Consider the following 19709-nt stretch of genomic DNA (forward strand, 5'->3'; position numbering starts at 1 on the left):
TAAAACATGTCGTTACTCAAGTGTGAAATATCTACGTTTTTTCCTTTGTCACTTCTGATGGTTTACCAAAAATTTTACGTTGTCTTTTACTTTTTTGTTATTTAAAGTTTAGCTTAAGCCAGGAAAATCTGCTTCCATTCAAAGTTGGTCACTGCAAAAAAAAAAAAACCATTTAAATCAATCTCATAATTTATTGCCCAGAATAATAACTGCTTTAGTTTCGCGACATACCGCGATAGTTCCACCTTTACTAATTATTTGCTGGATTCAAGCCAGGTTTCATTTAGTTTCGGCTTCAAAATAATATTTAGCATAATATTAAACATTTGTTGTGGGACACCAATAAAGTCAAAATGGGACAACATACACCACTAGATTGAATAGTATTTAATAACATCTGGGTCATCTTAAAGGTAATTTAAAAAGAATAGAAAATAGAAAAAAAAATATATATTTTTCAAAAATATAGTTCTATCATTGAGAATAGTGTTTGACAACAAATAAGTCACAGTTACACTCAAGACATTTTTTTTTTTTTGAACATAAGCCTGAGCCTCCATGTTCTCTGAGACACATCAGTAACACTGTGAGTTTCAATGAACAGATCCTATTACGAAGATCACGTCTCTCTCTGGTTCAAAACTCCAGGAGAGAACGGGTTCAAGGGCTGAGCGCTTCCATCTTAGGCTAAAATCACCAGGTAAGTACTCTAACATTCCTCTTATTTCTTAACTTTTCCTTAATTAAGGTTAAATATATTTAAATTATTTATTCAGCTACATTGAAAGCATTCAGTCTTGTTGTGTCAGTTTTTCTAGCGTGAGTGGGTTGTTTTATATGTTTATTTATTTGTTATTAGTACAAAGCTAATTTTAGATAATAAATATAGATCTGTAGATTGTTAACTCTGTCATAATGTTTACACTAAGTGAGTTATTCTGACATAGAAAGGTACAAAATAATAAAGTGCAAAATTGTTTATACGTCATAGGTTATAGTATGTCTCATATTCTCCTGTGTCATGGTGTCATGACACCAATACAAAACATGCACATGTCCGATCACCACTTTCTTCAAGGTTTCTCAAAATCATGACATCTAAAATGGACAGTCCACCACCTTACGAGGTCGCACTGCATTATCCAAAGTATGGAAACTACCCAAATCAGCAACAGTGTGGCTCCCCTCTTCCACCACCCCCATCATACAGCTGCAGTCCAGCCATGTGCCAATGCCCGCCTGGCTCTTGGGGCCAGGAGGGCATCTACCCGCCAGCCGGCATATGGGCAGCCCCCGGCCTCTTGCCATCTGGGATGCCCACCACAGTACCGACTGTGTCTGCCGGAGTGCCTGGATCAAACCCAGGTTCTTAGAAAATCAGCTAGGACTTCAGTTAACTCACACCCCACATTTATATTTGAGTTAACTCTCAAGTGTAATAGAGTTACCAGTTCACTATTCCCAATTCTGCAGGAGACATGGAGGATTTTCTCTGCACCCAGTGGGAGAGCACATCTATTCGGCATGCTTTCATCAGAAAGGTAAGGACTTTTAGTGTCATCTAGCAACAAAAACTTAAACTGTGTTTGTTGCTTAAAGTGTGAATGGCAACCCTGTAAATCTCATCTACATCCCACTAATGTTTTCTTGTGTTCAACAAAACGTGTTGGTTTTGTTTTTGTGGACAGGTTTACTTAATTTTAACAGCACAACTCGCAGTCACCTTTTCAGTGGTTGCTGTCTTTACATTTGTGTAAGTCTCTCTGTTTGTGCCAGTATAATACTCCATGTCACTGCTTAATGTAGCTGTTGGAGGATAACGAACAGTCCTGAGTGACCCCTTGTATATGTGCATTCCTAGTGACCAAGTGAGGCTGTTTGTCATCATGTACCCTGGCATCTACTGGGCATCTTTGTGAGTTACATTTTAGAAACAAATCAAAAATAGGATAAATGCAATTGAATAAAGAAACATAGAAAGAGTAAATCCCTAGAAACAGCAATATGTTCTGTGCTAGTATTCTCATGACATGTTGTTTTACAATAACAATCAGAGTGATTTATGTCTCCATAGTGCGGTTTATTTCTTGGTTTACTGCATTCTCATGTGCTGCAAAGAACCGAGGTAAGTGTGAGCAAGGATTTCTGCATAATATAGAAAACAGCTTTACAACTGTGCTATTTAAGTTTTCATAACCAATAATAATTTTGTTTGCTTAAAATTACTTATTATATTTGTTTCTTTAGGAGGCGTTTCCCATGGAACTGTGTGCTGCTGGGAGTATTTGTAAGTGTTGTTTGTTAGATTATGAGTCAGAAGCTACAATGGTCCAGCAAATCCCTGTGGCAAAACTGGGAACATAATGTGAGCGGTTAAATACTAATTGAGTCAAAGACCATTTAAAGTAAAATATTAGTGACAACCCAGAATTCTGAAAATGCCAGAACCCACTTTCTTTCTAATAACAGATTGTTTTCCTGTTGTTTTTTTTTTAGACACTTGCCTTGTCTTACATGGCTGGAACTATTTCAAGGTGTGTTTTTGGCTCCAACTCAGACTATACACCATGGTATACAGTAAAAAAAAACCACACAGCACACATTCATTATGATGTGTTACTCCCTGTGATGGTATTGTTTTGTTTTAATCACTATATGTATCTTTCGCAGCTATTATGAAACAAAAGCAGTGCTGCTTGCCATGGGGATAACAGCATTAGTTTGTATAGAAGTCACAATCTTCTGCTTCCAAACCAAGGTAGATAGAGATGTAAACTGTGTCTCTGTGGCTCAGTATATCGTAGCTTGTCAGAGGTTGTCTTTGTTGTGAGTGTAAAAGAACTCCTTTGTCTCACATTACAATGGGGCACTGAGTTCCTTTAAATATTTATAACATTTTGGGATAAGATGTGAATCCAACTTCTCTGTCTGATGCAACTCAAGATGAATAAGTTTCATTTTTGACTGGTACATGACACATTCACCCCCGTTTATTACTATTACTTTTAAACCTTATCCCGATCCCCTTTCAAATGATCTTGAAGGCTCTTTCATCTGGCTTGAAGCCTATTACCTTCACTTTGATCCTGTTAATGACTTGTTTCTCATCTCAGGTGGACTTCACCTCCTGCGGGGGATTTCTCTGCATTGCTTCCATTTTGCTCATGATCACTGGGACCGTCACAGCCATCGTCCTCTCCTTCCAATACGTGAGGCCGCTTTTGTCAAATTTATTCTCTCTACTTTAGTTTCTCGATGTGAGGAGTAGGAGCTCAGTAGGGTGGATGTGTGTGACTGATTTCACATTCAAAAGCCTTTCTTCTGTCACTCAACAGGCCCCTTGGCTGCATATGCTATATGCTGCAATTGGAGCCGTTGTTTACACTCTGGTGAGTCTACACTTACATGAATCCAAAGAGAGGATTTTTTGTCAAACTTGTTATTGTAAAGTTATTGTCAAATAAGAAAAAGTATAATAATTCTTATACCCGGAAATACCCCATTGGGTCATTTATAGTATTTGGAGCCTTTTGGACTTAAAATCTAAATAGTTAATAGTTTTTGACATCACAAATCTGAAGTTATTTTGGGCAGTTTTATTAAGCATTTATTCAACAATGTGCAGCCCTTTAAGAAAATATACTCAACAGTTTGAAATACTTTTTTGAGTTAATGTGACATGTGAACAGTATATTAACCTTGGAAAAATTATATTATTTAACCCTTTATTTATAAAGTACATATAAAAATTGTCTTACAGCCACATTGTTTACCTTGTTTTTAGATATAATGCATACAAGCAGGTATTTGTTTATATTAAAAATTTATTAAAATATGTGGCCCTTCACAATAATTTAAAGACTAGCACTATGCTGTGTTAATCTGACAACTTTGATGTTTTTGAATCCTCGCTGGCTTTTCTCATATTCCCTATGGCTGGCTGCATCAGATGAACATGATTTAATAAGTCAAAATAGATATTAAAAACATTTAAGTGTCTTACAAGGGTTCGAAGTAGATCCGATGACCCAGTCATTCACATGACTTAACAAGATGCTGACAGCTTATTATGCTCTGTGCACAACAATTTGAACATCAAACAAGGTTATGTGATAGAAATTGTAAATAAATGTATTAAGTAGGGAGTGGTCCAATAGGTAAGATCATACTGTCCAAATCAAACACCTGGGGATGTACTTCATGATCGATGTAATTGTAATGGGTATTTTGGTCTGTTGGTTGTTCCAGTACTTTTGTCCAGTCTCTCAAGAGCAATTGGATGAATTGCTATGAAATTTTGCATAGGCATTCATAGTACTCAAATAATCCAAATAAATTTAGAATGAAATTAAATTTAATTTAATGCCATGTCAAAAAGTAGTTTGCTTTGGTCAAAACACCATTGTGGCTAAGTATAATGTTACAGAGTTGTGTCAGTGTAAACCTTTAGTCTTGTTTGTGCACAGGTGGAAGATTTTGCTGAGTGGCAATACCAAACAAAATTCATTCAGAAATCTGATTTGACTAAAAGTGCTAAAATGTAATTTTAGAGTTTACAGGAAAAATAAATATGAGAAAAATCTTTGGTTTGTATCTCCTTGTGCAGTTAAATTTAAATTAATTTTTTTTTTAAAGCAAGCTCCTTTTTTAATGAATGGTTTCTTTTCTCATCTCATTGTCTGTGTTAGTTTTTAGTATACAACACTCAGCTTCTTATTGGAAACCGGGAGTTAGCCATCAGCCCAGAGGAGTACATCTTCGGAGCTCTGTCTCTTTACACGGACATTGTTCACATCTTCCTCTTCATCCTTCAAATCAGTGGAACAGTGAACGAATAAACCCATAATTAGAGCACATCTTGTTACTTGAAATTTGTACTTAAATTATATTGTTTGTCATTAAGCATAGTACATGTACGTGTGTGTGCAATTTAGAATGCATTACCAGTTAATTTCTAATTGATTAACAAGTAATTTATCAAACTGTATATATGTCCATATCACTTGCGCACTTTGATTTATTCTTGCACTTTATAAAGCAGGGCAGCCTTAAAGCTCTTTTATCCAAGTGTAAATGAAGACCCTAAAGCTTTGCATTCTGTCTAATTGTGGTTTTAAGATTTTACTTTTTTGTTTTAGCAAGCTGTATTTTGTTAGTTCATCCAAACAAAATGTGCATATTTAAACATTGGAGAAAGTTTTACTTTTATCGAATCTAATCATTACTGATCTAAAAAGGTAATTCTTGTTTGGAGGTAGCACAAAAATGGAGACACAATTGGTGGTTTAAGGGTTTTTATTTTATTGTGTCTTTAGTTAGAAAACTCCTCTATTTACACTCATACTGCTGGAGACCACAATCATAAGTTCTAAGTCTATGCTGGTAGTAGAAAGGACTCAGGTCTGTATTACAGTATGTTTAAAGATCTCTATAGAGAAGAACTTAGACAAACACTGACTTGTTGATTAAAAGACAAATTGTGTGCAGTTTTACAACAACCTGAATTCATTAGCTGACTCTTCCTTCTCTTTGTTGTATTTGTGATTTGTTACTGTATGACAACTATGCATAACAATCAATAAATTACACTCTACTGTTGCAAGTGCTTTAATCTCTCATCTCAATAGTTAATCATAGTGGCACATTAGAGTTACAGGCTGGCAGTAGTTCCTCACACTCTCCCTCTGTGGATTAGCATTGTTTCCCAGCACCAGCATCTGTGTGTTAGTCTGATGATGACTCAAGGTGTCAGACGCTTAGGGTCACGTGGGAACATGGATGTCTGACGTACATTGTGGAGACCAAGGTACAGCATGCAGACTCTCTCCAGGCCTGAGAAAGACATCAGTTCAGTCACTCAAGAAATCTTTATTTTTGCCGTTTTCACATAAAGCATATTCTGATATACTACCAATAATCTGATATATTAACACTCCCTAGAAAACAGATCAGCTCTGTTCAGATGATTTTCAGAGAGAAAGGGTTACACAAAAAACATGTATTGCTTACCAATGCCTCCACCACCATGTGGGGGTGCTCCAAACCGGAAGGAATCAATATATGCCTTGATCTTTTCCAGATCTGTAGTATTGTTAAAAAAAGAAAGTGGTAAGGTTGTAAAAAACAAAAAAACAAACAAAAAGAAAACCTTTACATTTGCAAACTATCAATGCAACAGCATTTTCATTGTAATTCCCACTCGTCACCAACAGATGGAGACAGATATTGCAGATAAATTGCTTGTCACATCTCTACACTTGCTCTTACCAATCTGGTGATGGATGGCCCTTTCAGTCAGCAGCTGAGCGTCATGGATCCTCTGAGCCCCAGACAGGATTTCCTCTCCCCTCATGAACATGTCGTATGAGTTGGAATATTTCTGATCAAAAACAAACATGATCAAAATCAGATGTAGTATCAAGCGATCTACATGTTAAAGAGTCAAAAAAGCCACAATCATTTAAAACAGCTATAAACCTTGTTACTTGAGGCGGATTCTTTAAGGGTTCACTATGGGATAGCTTTGCTACAAAATGTTTCGGTATATATTTAGCAAGGCCAGACGGATGACTGCCCAAAATGGAACTTTAATCACAGAGCAACCAAAAACCTAATCTGCAAACATTTACATAACATTTGTTGCTGCACAGCTCTGTCAATGTGGCCAGTAACTGTGTATGTGTGTGTAGTTGCATGAGTACGTGAGAGACTTACAGGGTTGTTTGGATCAGGCATTGTGTAGAAGGGTCTAACAGCCAGTGGGTACTTATCCAGCACATAGAAGTCTGTATCATACTGAGAAAAAAAGTGCAAAAACCGCCAATTAATAGTCAAATAACTGAGAAAGAAGAAGGACAGTGATGGTTCTTCTTTTCATTGTGTAATATATTAAAAATCATGTATACTTCAGAACATTTTGTTTTTGCCATATGCAATGATATTAAGGCCATGCGAAATTGTAAATTAACTGTCCTAAATGTTCTTCTTTGCTCCACTTCAAGAAACAACAACTCACTGTGGCTCAGGTGTTGTTACGTGATAATTGCTTTGTTGGAGCACAAAGATGAAGTCAGACAGCTGATCTTCATCAGCTAAATGTAACCCATTAAATAATGGCTTTTGATATTTAACCCTGCATGTGTTACTTTTTGTCAGCACAAACAAACATTCATTGTCAAATCAAGAAAAGGTCATACTTTTATAGTTTATAGTCTGACAGTAATAAATATGAACATACCTTTTCCTTGACAAGACGGCCAAGTAGCTTTTCATTGGGTGTACTACAGAACAACAAAAAATATTGTCTTCTAATGAGAACTGTTAGATAAAATAAAGGGTTAAATACATTTATAAGCTAAGAAGACAAGTCTTATAATTTATGCCAAGTAGGTGCTTAGTGTTTCACTTCCTCTCTTTAAACTTGTGTTACAGTTCATTTCACAATTTAATTTATCAAATCAAACCATGTGACAAGATGAATGGAAAGTGGGGCACATGGCTTGTACACTGTTTCCTGACCTGAGGTCATCCTCGTCACCCATCTCCACCCCGGCCTCGTGCAGCATGGCCACAGCCTCAGTGAACTCCAGCCTCAGAGTGGGCTCAAGGAATTTGAAAGGCTCACTGGGGAACTGCTTGTTCACAGTCTGGATCTCTGTCTGGAAGCTGATACAGACGAGCAGACAGACAGACAGACACACACACACACATTAAAACCTATTAAGTAGTTCAGAATTCCAACCTACTTAGAGACAAATGCCAGACTAACCTTACCTACTGCATTTTTCAAGAAAACATTTCAATCTTTTAAGGCCTTACACTTTTGTTTACATCTCATCCACTTTCATGCAATGTTATCATAAGTAGCTCATATAGTGAAGCCTGAAAAAAATATGGAAATGGAAATGGAAAAGGCCCTAGGCCCGACTGTGGCGCAGGGAGGTAGAGCGGTTGTCCACCAATCTCACAGTTGTTGGTTCAATCCCCGGCTCCTCCGGTCACATGTTGAAGTGTCCTTGAGCAAGACACTGAACCCCAACTTAGTTGATTCGGTGAGCATAGCAGCTCCCCCATCGGTGTATGAATGTGTGTGTGATTGTGAGTGTGAATGGGTAAATAAGAAGCAGTGTAAAGCGCTTTGAGTGCCAATAGGTAGAAAAGCGCTATACAAGTGCAGACCATTTACCTATGTTAACTAACGCACAATCAGAAAGACTAATAAACAGAAATGGAGGGGTGACAGACAGCAGTATTTATCCTGTTTTAAAAACACAGGACAGGTAACAATGCGCCACAGAGACCAAGTCATTGTTGCAAAGAAAGTTAAACGCACATGCAGAGTTGAATACGTTAAGTAGGAACAATCTAGTCACAAGATAGTCATCTAACTGCACAGAGAAAGAGGAACAATGGTCACAAGTTCCAACTAAACAACAGTGACTGATGTCAAAAGTACAAAAGGGGCAGCCAGCCGGTCATCTAAAAATAATTACCCATCTCTAAAATATACACAGACAGTTAATCCATTTTTGAAAAGGTTTTAAAAGTGAGGTTTCCCTTTCTGTCCTAAAGCTTAATGATGTAACAATAAGGCCATAAGCTAAACAGAGGCTTTTTTGGCTTAATCCTCATTTACCAGCCTACTGTACTAGTGTTTAGCACTGATTGTAAAAAACTGTAAAAGCACATATAAACATTTAAAGCTGAAAATGCTGGAGGTTCCGTGTAAGCAAAGTTTTACCTACTCACCTGCTTATACGGCTCTTTACACCAGGGTTACCACTAGGAGGCAATGTAGCCACATCCTAACATCTAGTAGCTGGCACTTTATTAGATAGAGTGAGTAGAAATCCCTGACTTATTGACTGAATGACTGACAACATTTAATCTGGATTCCACAGCTTAAATGGTTTTACTAAGATATACATAATATTTCAACTTTCTGCCATCCACAAAACTTCTGATCCTGTCAAAATTCAGTTCTTGTATCGAGGAAGACCACCCGAGCCTCTGGCATCTCATTTACATCTCATTTTGATGGAATTTTCACCTGAACTTAAATATTTGGGTAAAAACACACAAGTCAAAACAAAAATGTCCGCCTGCTAGTGTTGAGCCTCACTGTAATAATCCCAATCTTACTTGTCTCTCAGGCCTTTGAAGATCTGAACCATCGTGTCAGTGATGGAGTCAATCACTTCATGGTAGTGGTAGTTAAAGGCCATCTCAATATCCAAACCCACGAACTCAGTCAAGTGACGGTGCGTATTTGAGTCCTCTGCCCTGAAAACTGAGGTGGTGCAGAGTTAGCATCAATGTCTCGTTTCATTTTACCTTTCATTCTATTATATCCTTCATTGTAAAACACACTGTAAACACAGTGCTGTGAGCACTATAAACTGAATCATTATGCCTTACCTATTGTATATATCATAGTTATGACTTTACACACGTTTTAGCAGGCTTATGCATCTGACTCTCACATACATTCAGTGAAAAAGCTCAGAAAAACAAAACAAAACATAATTCCAAACTTAATTAACATGACATCTGGTCCTGTGTCCTAAAGACCGACCTCTTGTGCCGTTTGTTCCCTTGTGGAACTCTTTAGCTGACTACAGTGGCGCAATTGCTGTGGAACATTTCAACACAGTGACACTTTCGGCCACGGGCATTTCGAGAAGAGTTGATCTCAGTTCTTTTCACTTGCTAAATTGGTGGGACTGTAACTAAGGCAACAGTGGTGAGTACATTAGAAGTAGTGACGACCTTAAGGCCTTTGAGTTTTCTGGTGAAGCAAACAAAGACCTAGGTCCTGGATTTGTATCTTTTTTTTTTTTTTTTTTTATGTTTCCTTTAATCTCAAGCGAGAATTGTGTATCAACCTAAAAGCGGCCAACTAAAAAGGATGGCTATGTATGGAACATATCTACTGTACATGTTTGACACTGTTTGTGTTTGCTCAATTAAGTGGTGGCAATGTAAAGAGCTGGGAATACTCTTAAAGCCTGTACAGCCCTATAAAGTCTTTTACAAGCCCCATTGTGTCACTAACACACTAAGCCCAGCACCAGCACCAGCACTGACCACAGTGAAAGCAACAGAGGGAGGTCTGTTAAAGTTTAACAATCTAAATGCATTTGGAGCCATTTTAAAACTGTCAGCTCCCTTAAACGGGTCTACAGTTTTCACAACACTCCTGCTGCTCGTTCCGCTGTTTGCCGTAATGGAATGAAAATGGACAGATGGGAGGCATTCTTACCTGGACCAACACAGAAGACCTTGTCAAAGTCAGCACAGATGCACATCTGCTTGTAGAGCTGAGGAGACTGGGCCAGGTAGGCGCTGGTTTTAAAGTAAGACACAGTGAAGACATTTGCTCCACCTTCACTGGCAGCTAAAAGTGGACAAAGACAAGCATTAGATTTGAAGAGAGGTTTTTATTGCCCCGCGGCACAAAGTAACCTTTATCGGTCTCCAAGGGCCGATAGAGATTTTGACTCAGTGGCAACTCGGCAAAAATCGGAGGTTTCTCCCTAGTGACAACACAGTGATTTGTATCATAAATTAGGGACATTTCTACGACACAACCTTTCTGATTGCAAACCGCGGCATGCTAACAAAATGTATTAAAACGTATACATGAATTAATAAAACGTTAATGCAAACACAAATATTTTTTCTAGCATGTGTTACAAAACAAACAAGTACACTCAAAATATACTTATCCGAGATGTACATGACACATTTATACAGACGTCAGAGGCCTTATCTGACATTCTCATGTGTTCAAATGTTGGGTGGGAGTTTGCACGGCACGAACGGTATGTACTCTGGGTGTTGGCAGGCAGGAAGATGTGGTTTTTGCAGAAAAGAACACCAAGCTGATATACAGGTGCCGCCAAAATGAAAGAGCGGCAATTTTGAATTTTGATGTGCCAGGCTAATCTAATATCATTGGCTCCTCAAAAAAAGAGGAAGTGAGAGTGCAGAAGGTTTCGTCACAGTTCAAATTCAAATCTGAGAGGCATGGGTGAGGCCCAGATCAGGGGAGTAGGGTACAGGACTCATGTACTGTGATGTAAGAAAAACACAACAGCATCTTTATTTGTGTTTTTTGGTTCAGAATAACATTCAAATTGAACCGTGCTTCCCATTGCACCTAAAGTTATCATTAACAATAATAAACACCTCTAAGCTTTCAAGGATTCCCAACATTAATTAATTTCAGCTGGAGAATAAAAAAGATAAACTTGTGCATGTAGAATACAAAGAAATCCCTCACACCTGAGAAAATGACAAGGACAATTGAGATGCACTGCATGGCTTGGCCTTTTCCATGTTGAGGAGATTTTGTTTGAATCCTAAGTATGTTTCAAGTGTCCTTACAGTGACGTGGGGCCTTTTGGGAGCAAGGTTAAGGAAAGGCCTCCCCTGTCAAATTACACGGCATTGTGTAGAAATGTGAAGCAGAGGAACTGATGTGAGAGTTAGTCAATGATTCAAAATTCCCACAGGACTGGATGACAATCCTGATTGGTCTGAAACAATGTAATTCTCTCTAAGGCTTTTTTTTCTGTTTTTACTTAACATAGATGTGCATGACATGACTTTTTTGGATCACAAAAGTCAATGAAATCACGATAAAATCTTCAGCTGAACATCAAGTGTGGTTCCTGATTTGAATTGTAGGCTAGAAGGAAGAACAACCTGAACAGGAATTGAACCTTACAAATGTCACACGATGACTCATGAGACACCTGTAGATGCTGACATGGAAACAAGTGTGCTGCTACTACTGAAACATCTCATCAAAACGATTCCATGCATGTTAGTCTCAGGATCTATATGAAAGACAGTGTGTTTGTACCTGATATGATTTTTGGGGTCTGGATCTCCACAAAGCCCTTTGTGGTGAGGGTGTCTCTGAAGAGCTGGCACACACCTGACTGCAGGCGAAAGATGGCCTGGCTGGTGGTTGTCTACACGAGGGAGGGACACACACACATACACACACACACACGCCTACAGATTAATTTAAGTTAATTGCATAATCATAACATATGTGATAACAAGACCACCTATTTCTGCTCATTTGACAGCTCTTGGCACATTTATTTGCTGGAAAGAGCAAGACGTGCATCCAAAACCACAGCCATGGGAATTTTAAACCTATGGTTACAAATATAAAAACTTGTAACCAAGGTGGAGGCGTAGAACTGCTTTAAGTAAACTAGATATTACTATAAAAACCTAAGCCCCAAATCCCCCTAAAGACTGCCGCAGCTAGCTGACAGAGCATGTCAAATCGTAAGAGAACACTCCCTAAAATCCACTGACTCATCTCAAATGACCACAAGCTTTCTACAATTGAGCTTTACTGGCTTCCAGCTTCAGTTATTATACATCTTCATGAAGAGAAACCCTGGCTCTTTTATAATGGATTCACAGGTCGTTCTTAATTAAAAGGTTTCATCTTTTCCGCTTTTCTACCTCTAGCATCTGTACAGTCCTGAATAGGCCTTGTCTGACTAACAGTCGGCAGAATGGAAAGGTGATATTGTCTAAATGCTGGCAAGCTCATTAATCTGCAGACAATGCCTAAGGGCCATCTGGCAGAAACTTTTCCTTTACGTCCAACCTGAATAGTTGGCAAAAAGAAGAAGTGAAGACAGGCGTAAAACTTTCCCACTTTAAAACACTTTTACCAAAATTCTGTGAACCAAATAAACTAGCACCTATGACTCATGTGTGTCACATATTACATATAGGGCTGTGTCCCCTGTTAATTCAGGGAAAACCAACCTAAAACCAGTCTGTTACTAAGATTCAAAAATTAGAAAGCACTTCCTGTTTACATCAAGTCTGCAGTGAGTAGATGTCAAGGTGGGTAGCGGTTAGTACGCCTTGAAACTGTCAGTTCTTCTGATTGAGTCCTCAAAGTGTGCAGCCTCAAAAATAGACCTAATGGCAAAAAACCCCGGTTCAAAAACCCAGCTGTGGTGATCATCCACCACAGGTAGGTTTCAACACACAAAATGAAAGTTCTTCAGGTCACTAGTAGGCTCACCTTAAATATTCTGAAATGTAATTCCACTAAAAAAAATCATTTGTCTTAGTTTTTGGTACATTGAAATGTGTGTATTATCCCTTATTTTCCCTTTTTTATTACAATCACTTTAAGAATACAATGCACTGTTTAAATTGCAAAATGATTCAATATACTCACTTTTCAATGGGGAGAATTTGTCGCTTTCAATATTTTATGTAATAAACTGAATAAGTTTACATTCTGTTACTCAAATAAAATATGATACAATAAAAGATGTCACCTTGGCTAACAGAAAATGCTTTATAGACCAAACAAATGAATTCACATAATTAATAATTAATATGACCATTAGTTGCAGCATGAACACATGGAAAAAGCTTCCAGTCCCACAGTGACTCTATAATGCTGAGAGAGTATTACTGTCAACTCCACTGAACACCAACTAATATGAGAGAATACTTTCCTCAAACTGTCCACGAGTCCAGATGACTTATGCAAACTAAATTAAAATTACCCAAGTAAACTTTTTTCCTCTATTTTAGTCAGAAGCATATTGTGTTTAAGTATGGTCAAGTTACAAAGGGAATTCCTAGGAACTAAATTATTATTAGAGGAGTTTTATGGTTCCCCACTGGAGTGTCTGTTTGCCAGTGTGGGAACCACTTTATAGCTTCACTGGACTCTAAAGTGCAAAACTGATGACAGACCCAAGTCTGTGAGCTCAAAGTGCACAGTGTTACAGAAACAGGTGTTGTTTCGAGGCTTGTGAGCTACACAGCTTTGTGCTGTGGTATTGGTGCCTTCCTGCCTACCACATCATCCATGTGGGAGGCACAGATCAAAACAATGAGACACTTTGTAGCTCTGTGTCTTCTGCAGTGCACACAGGTTTAGCACATCTCCCACACTGCACAAGATTCATAGCATCAGCCCACTAAATCACAGACTTGTTTTTCTCTTTAGAGTTGCGAGCTTTGCTTTGCTCTCAAAATACACACAGTAGCTCATAGGCATTTTCTTTTACCTTAAACAAAGATTTCTTTTTCCTTCGCTTCTAAGTGTTTTACTGTTATTTTTTTATCTAAAGTAATTCTGATTGCATCCAATGTTAAGACAATTTAATGGAGAACAAAAATTCCTAAAAGGCTAAATGAAACAGGTGTGGCTTCAAAATACCTGAACTAACACCTTTTTTAATCTTCCCAGACAACTTCACAAGCCTCTAATGTGAACATGCCACTTGTGAGATTACATACATCAAGACAAATACTTAGGCAACTTACCCTAAGATCAATCACCCGGTTGTCTAGCTTGGTGTCCTGATTGACGGTGGCTCTGCCTTCCTAAATGCAACCAGAAAACACGTTATTGTTTGCATCATCAAAAGCCCTCCGACTATAAACCTATGTAATGCACAGAATAACTAACATTTTCTGTTTATTTCACATAAGTATTTGTAACCAATTTTTGGACACATTTTGAGCTCACGAGGAAGAAAACATGCAATACTCATCATTTTTATCATAAAACCCCCACTTCAAATATCACCTGCTGGAAGTGGTAAAACCAAAGACAACATAATCAACCTGTAAATGGGCTACTTGTGCTACATTTTTCCTAAACAGAGCTGAAAATAGAGCACTGTACAACTGCCATGCTCATACAGGTGAAAATGCAGCAGCGTTGTTCAATGTAATCACTAATACAAGGTCAACTACAACAAAAGAAATCTGCAATGTGGGACAACAAGGCAATAACAGAGGAAAAAAAAAAAAAAAAAAAAAAAAACTTATTTCAAAAAATGGAAAAGGTAAATGTTTCATCACAGGAGGAACCACTGCTTCCAGGGTCATGGATGTCAGGCTTCCTCACAGGACCCGCTGGGGTTTGAGCTAATAGCCTGTGTAGCCACATCCTGCTCCAAACAGCCCCACGCAGAGGGACAAAAGGTTAGACGGGCACAGAGTCAGACAGACAGGGCTGTTAAGGCCCGTGTCTCTTGGGAGGGCAGGTGCTGCGATGAGTGTGTGACTGACATGTTGAATCCCTGCCGAAAGCACCTGGGATGCTGCTGCAGCTGCAGAAATTGGCCTGCTGTATAAACAGACAGGCCTCATCTGTCTCTGGTTTGGTGGAACTTATTTATTGATTTTCTTCAAATTAAATGATATGGCAAACTAACAACAGCAGTTATTAATGGTATGCTGATTCAAAACCATAAACTATAAAATAAAGGACAACTTACTGACACTACATTCCCAAGAATACAAGAGCACAAATATACAACTTTATTACTTGTTGAGGTAACGCAGTGTGTCTACCATCACAGAAGTGGCACTTTGAGAGCCCACAACTAGTTCTGCTAACCTGTTCAGTATTTACCTGTATGAGAAAACATGAATTCTACTGCAGTTAAATGGTTAAACAGGTATGTATGGTTCATAGATACTGGAATTGAAATTTACAAATGAAAACTGAAAAAGTTAGGGTTATAATAATTTTTCTTAAATGGAATCAGTAACCGATCAACAGTTTATCAGACTGAAGTGCTGTTAAGCCACTGACTGACATCCTAAAACAACAGCCTCAAAGTTTAATCAATTCTTATAAACACACGTAAACTGTATATGGGGAAACGTAATGGCTTCTTAAATGCATCACAATTCTCTCAAATGATTCAGCTTCGATGCACTAAGCTCCTTAATTGGAATTCAGAGGGTTCGCTAAACTCTGGCTGCCGGCTCTTACAAACAACGAGCGATGAAATCAAATTTTGTATGAAGAAGGGTGAGTCAAACGAGGTGATGTTACACACTGAATGGGATGTTAATCAGTGTGAGCTATTCCGCTCTTGATCTTGTTTAATTTAACCAGGTTTAATTACTCAATCCTTGACTCTCTCTCCCCCTGACAGCATCTTCACTCTGAATGCTGAAGTTTTTCTATTGCATGGATTTGATACAATTTTGCTCTTCAATATAACGTAAATGAAAACTTAATTGTTAATCATGTAGTCGTAATTATATATATAGTCAGAGCCAACTGATCCTTGCACATCACGAATTTGAGACAGTGAATTCTCCCACACTGAATGAAAATCAGCTCCCATTTCTCATACTGAGAGGTTGGTGTCAGGGTATTTTCAATTAAGGAAAAGTCTGGAGAGTCTACAGCTGTTTCCTTTCTTTTCTGATAGCTGCTTCTTTTCACCTTTGTAATGTTCCACACCTGAAGTTTTACAATACACTCCAAGTGGATACAATTTCTGTTTTGCATTCAAGACCCAAAATTACAAACTCAAAATTTAGTGGCATTTAAAATGTCCTACAACCAGGGGGAACTACAATGTAGCGCTTCACTGAAAACAGTGAATCAGATCAGTGTTAGGTGTCAGTCAGTGCTTCACGTTAGCAGGCACAGAGGAAATAAATGCCATTGAACTGTCTTGACTACTGAGGTTCTCAGGTGAAGTACACTTTCCAGATACCCTCATCCATCCCTACATTCATCCTCACCTCTTCACCCTCTCCATCAGGTCTGACAGCATCCTCCAACTGCAGCGGAAGACGAGGCTCTGCCTGGCTGATGACAAAAATCTGAGAGAGGAAAGAAACAAGAGCATTGAAATTCAGAGAGTGACAAACCACCGATGTTTCCATTAGATGTTCTGACATTTGAAACTGCCTGGACCCAACATGCAGACAAAGAGAAATCAAAGTGAAAGTCACAGATTGTTTCATCTGTGAAAACCTAAGCTATGGTTGAGAAACTGATTTCTGTGTTAAAACTTCAAGGATCCTGTGCTGCCGACAAACATGTGCAGGTGGTGGTTACAAGCTTAAAAACCTGCTGAATCTAATGCAATCCTCTGAGCCCTGAAATACCTGCTGTATTGCACTTCGGTTTAGCATATGATTGCGTTGACTGTGTGCTAACAGTTTGTCTGCCAGTTAGGTGGATTAGCCATTAGGATACATCGGCATTTATTACTTCATAATAATTTTAGAAAGACCGTATAATATTTTATATTGGAACCACCAGGTAGTAATAATGTTGTGGTTGACCGGTGTAAGTGCAACCATTACACTGCAACACATACTATATAATCACATGTAATATTTTGGAATAACTAATGATCATGCGCTGCAGTGGCTGAATCCTGAGTGCCTTACTGTGTTTTAGTTTGCATTCAGTACTTGCACTATAACATCTGTGCACTTCTGGTCTGCACAGATGTGTAATTTCCCTGCTTGAATGGCATAAAACTTGTGTGCACACAAAATGTTACATTTTGTGGGTTTTAATTTAAATGAGGAAGAGAATTGTGGCACACAAAGCAACGGTATCATCTGTTCTCTTTTTACATGGCTAAGTGTTAAGTACGGTGTTTGATGACTGTAGTAAAAGTATGCCCACCCTCTCAATGTGGAGCTCCACGTCCTGCTGGGAACAGCTCTCGATCTTCTGCTCCACTTTCCTCACCAACGCCTCCACGTCTACGATGCTTTCCTTGGTGATGCTGGTGGTAAACAACAGATAGCACTTAGAAAGAAAACTCATCTGTGTAGGAGGCCAAATCCATGAGAACAATATTTTCATTAAAGTCTAAGGGATGCTTGCTGACATGCACTTTAGTTTTTCACGGTGTGATGGGCAATCAGTATTGTGGGATACGATTTTGAGTTGGGTAGTGGGGGTGTTTGTTTCAGTTCATCATGCATTATAAAAAAATATGACAATTTCAATGAAATTTGTTAACTGGTTGGGTTAGAGATGGGGAGTGAGGAGCTAGCTGAGATACCACAAGAATGTGTGACTTTCATAACTAAAAAGGGCTACAACACTTTCTCTGCTTAAAGTAAACACCTGCCTACTTTTGTTAGGCTCAAACTACCAGTTTGCAATAGGGTGGAAAATGTTTCATCGTTTCCAAACATCTTACTCCAGACAAATTTGCCTCATCTTGATTGGGTAAAATTCACCATTACACCACAGTCTTACTCACCTCAAAATGGGACCTCAAAATGAATTCTGTCATGTATATTACTTCTTCTAAAGGCAAGAAGTCCATTTCACTTCAATTGTGTGCCACAGCAAGAGGATAAATTCAATTACAATATATTATATACAACATAACTGCACAATCACACAAATGATCATAATTTTTATGTACTTTCAATAAATTCTCTCAATCAGTCATCTAATAAATTAGCAGAAGATGGTTGGATGGCGGAACTTTAACAAACAGAAAATGCTAAAATGTTGCACCTTACACCACACTTTTAACCTCGTGGGAAGTACCCAGCTATACTATAAAACACAAACTAACACCAGTGCATGAATTCCCCCATCACACCCTTAAGTGAAAGTAAACTTCAGCATGTGAGGAGAACCCTTATTCTATGGCTGTTTTTTGCAAAACAACGCACTATGTTCCCATGCAGTCTTTTAACTGAAACCTAGAGTACGTCAGAGTTGTGAGAAACAACACTGACTGTCATGCTGTGCAAGGCCAGATGGGAAAGCTGGTGAAATCCTCATTACAAGCAGTAATGAGGGACAGAACCCTGGGGTCCTGCGGTCCCTTCAGCCCTACGACAGCTGCCACCATAGTACTTCCCCTCTACTAGAGATCATTTAGACAAATAAATCCCCACATTAATAACCTCCGCAGTAGGGTGCAATGGCTGGTGACCACACATTCAGAACAAAATGATGGAACTGGACTGTTGAACTCTAGACTGACATCTGACAATATCACATGGAGGTGGGAAATGCAACTCAGACAGTTAAGTGAAGTGAGACACTACAGTAGTACTAAATCAGTGTCCCAGGAAAACTAATTTTACTGAGATTATCGTAGGTCCAATACCACTTGGTATGAGTACCATTACTAGAGATTCTACTAGTATGATGACACTGGCATTACAGTAACTATAGGAGCCTGATGGGTTGCTTAAAGAATAACTTCTGTCATTTTCTAAATTAATGGGATGTTCAACATTGCCCACTAAATGTGCACACTAAAACCAGCAATGATCTTGTCTACCATTATATCACAGGAAAGCTGCCTGGTGTATCTCAGACCACCTTAAATGTAATTGCATCCTATAGCACCTAGGGTACGGGTTATTTTTTTGATTACAAGTGGAGTAAGGAAACATGTCAGCCAGTGCAGTGGTGTGTCTGACTGGTGTGGCTGAAAACTAGGGGTGGGGAAAAACAAAAGACAAAAACAAGTTGATGATTGACAAACACTAAACGGTAAAAATTGCTAAATTAATAAAACTAAATTTGTATGGCTGCTTAGCAGCGGTGGGCCATGGAAACTTTTCTCCCCTAATACTATGGTTGAATCCACTCTTTAAAGTACTTAAAGCTAATCCTGTATGAGGATAAAGATACCACTCACAGTGGACCAAACACATTTTGGTTACTTCAAATATCTGTGATCAAAACTAAAATTATTTTTTACTGAAACCCTAATTTATTCAAGTAATTAGGAATTTAATTAAAGCTACAACCTTCACAGTACACAATAATCACATGTGGTTATTGGTATTCCATTTCCAGTGGCCAAATTAACCACAGTTCTCTTCTGACCTCCACTCAGCACTCCTCAGGTACTTGAATCGAGGGCTGCAGAGCCTAAGGATTA

At 38.5% G+C, this 19709-nt stretch overlaps 2 protein-coding genes across 2 annotated transcripts in view; one reads left to right on the plus strand and one right to left on the minus strand.

The window, feature by feature from the left end:
- LOC137132748 (protein lifeguard 3-like) lies at positions 1-5602 on the plus strand. Its single transcript, XM_067515660.1, has 12 exons — positions 1-700; positions 1079-1365; positions 1474-1541; positions 1689-1753; positions 1862-1915; positions 2075-2125; positions 2248-2287; positions 2497-2534; positions 2671-2758; positions 3114-3209; positions 3336-3389; positions 4689-5602. The coding sequence occupies exons 2-12, from the start codon at positions 1092-1094 to the stop codon at positions 4836-4838; spliced, it is 978 nt and encodes a 325-aa protein (XP_067371761.1). The 5' UTR covers positions 1-700; positions 1079-1091; the 3' UTR covers positions 4839-5602.
- The window catches only part of dars1 (aspartyl-tRNA synthetase 1), a 26774-nt gene continuing 12342 nt past the window's right edge, over positions 5278-19709 (minus strand). The window contains exons 7-18 of the mRNA XM_067515656.1: positions 17468-17570; positions 16567-16647; positions 14335-14394; positions 11870-11981; positions 10262-10396; positions 9142-9289; positions 7519-7665; positions 7238-7280; positions 6715-6795; positions 6268-6379; positions 6010-6081; positions 5278-5832 (exon numbers count right to left, since the gene is read on the minus strand). Of these exons, the coding sequence (XP_067371757.1) occupies positions 5741-5832; positions 6010-6081; positions 6268-6379; positions 6715-6795; positions 7238-7280; positions 7519-7665; positions 9142-9289; positions 10262-10396; positions 11870-11981; positions 14335-14394; positions 16567-16647; positions 17468-17570 (1186 nt within the window). The 3' untranslated portion in view covers positions 5278-5740. The remainder of the gene's footprint in view (positions 5833-6009; positions 6082-6267; positions 6380-6714; positions 6796-7237; positions 7281-7518; positions 7666-9141; positions 9290-10261; positions 10397-11869; positions 11982-14334; positions 14395-16566; positions 16648-17467; positions 17571-19709) is intronic.

Source organism: Channa argus, chromosome 9 (genome assembly GCF_033026475.1).
Source record: "Channa argus isolate prfri chromosome 9, Channa argus male v1.0, whole genome shotgun sequence".
Classification (NCBI taxonomy): Eukaryota; Metazoa; Chordata; class Actinopteri; order Anabantiformes; family Channidae; genus Channa; species Channa argus.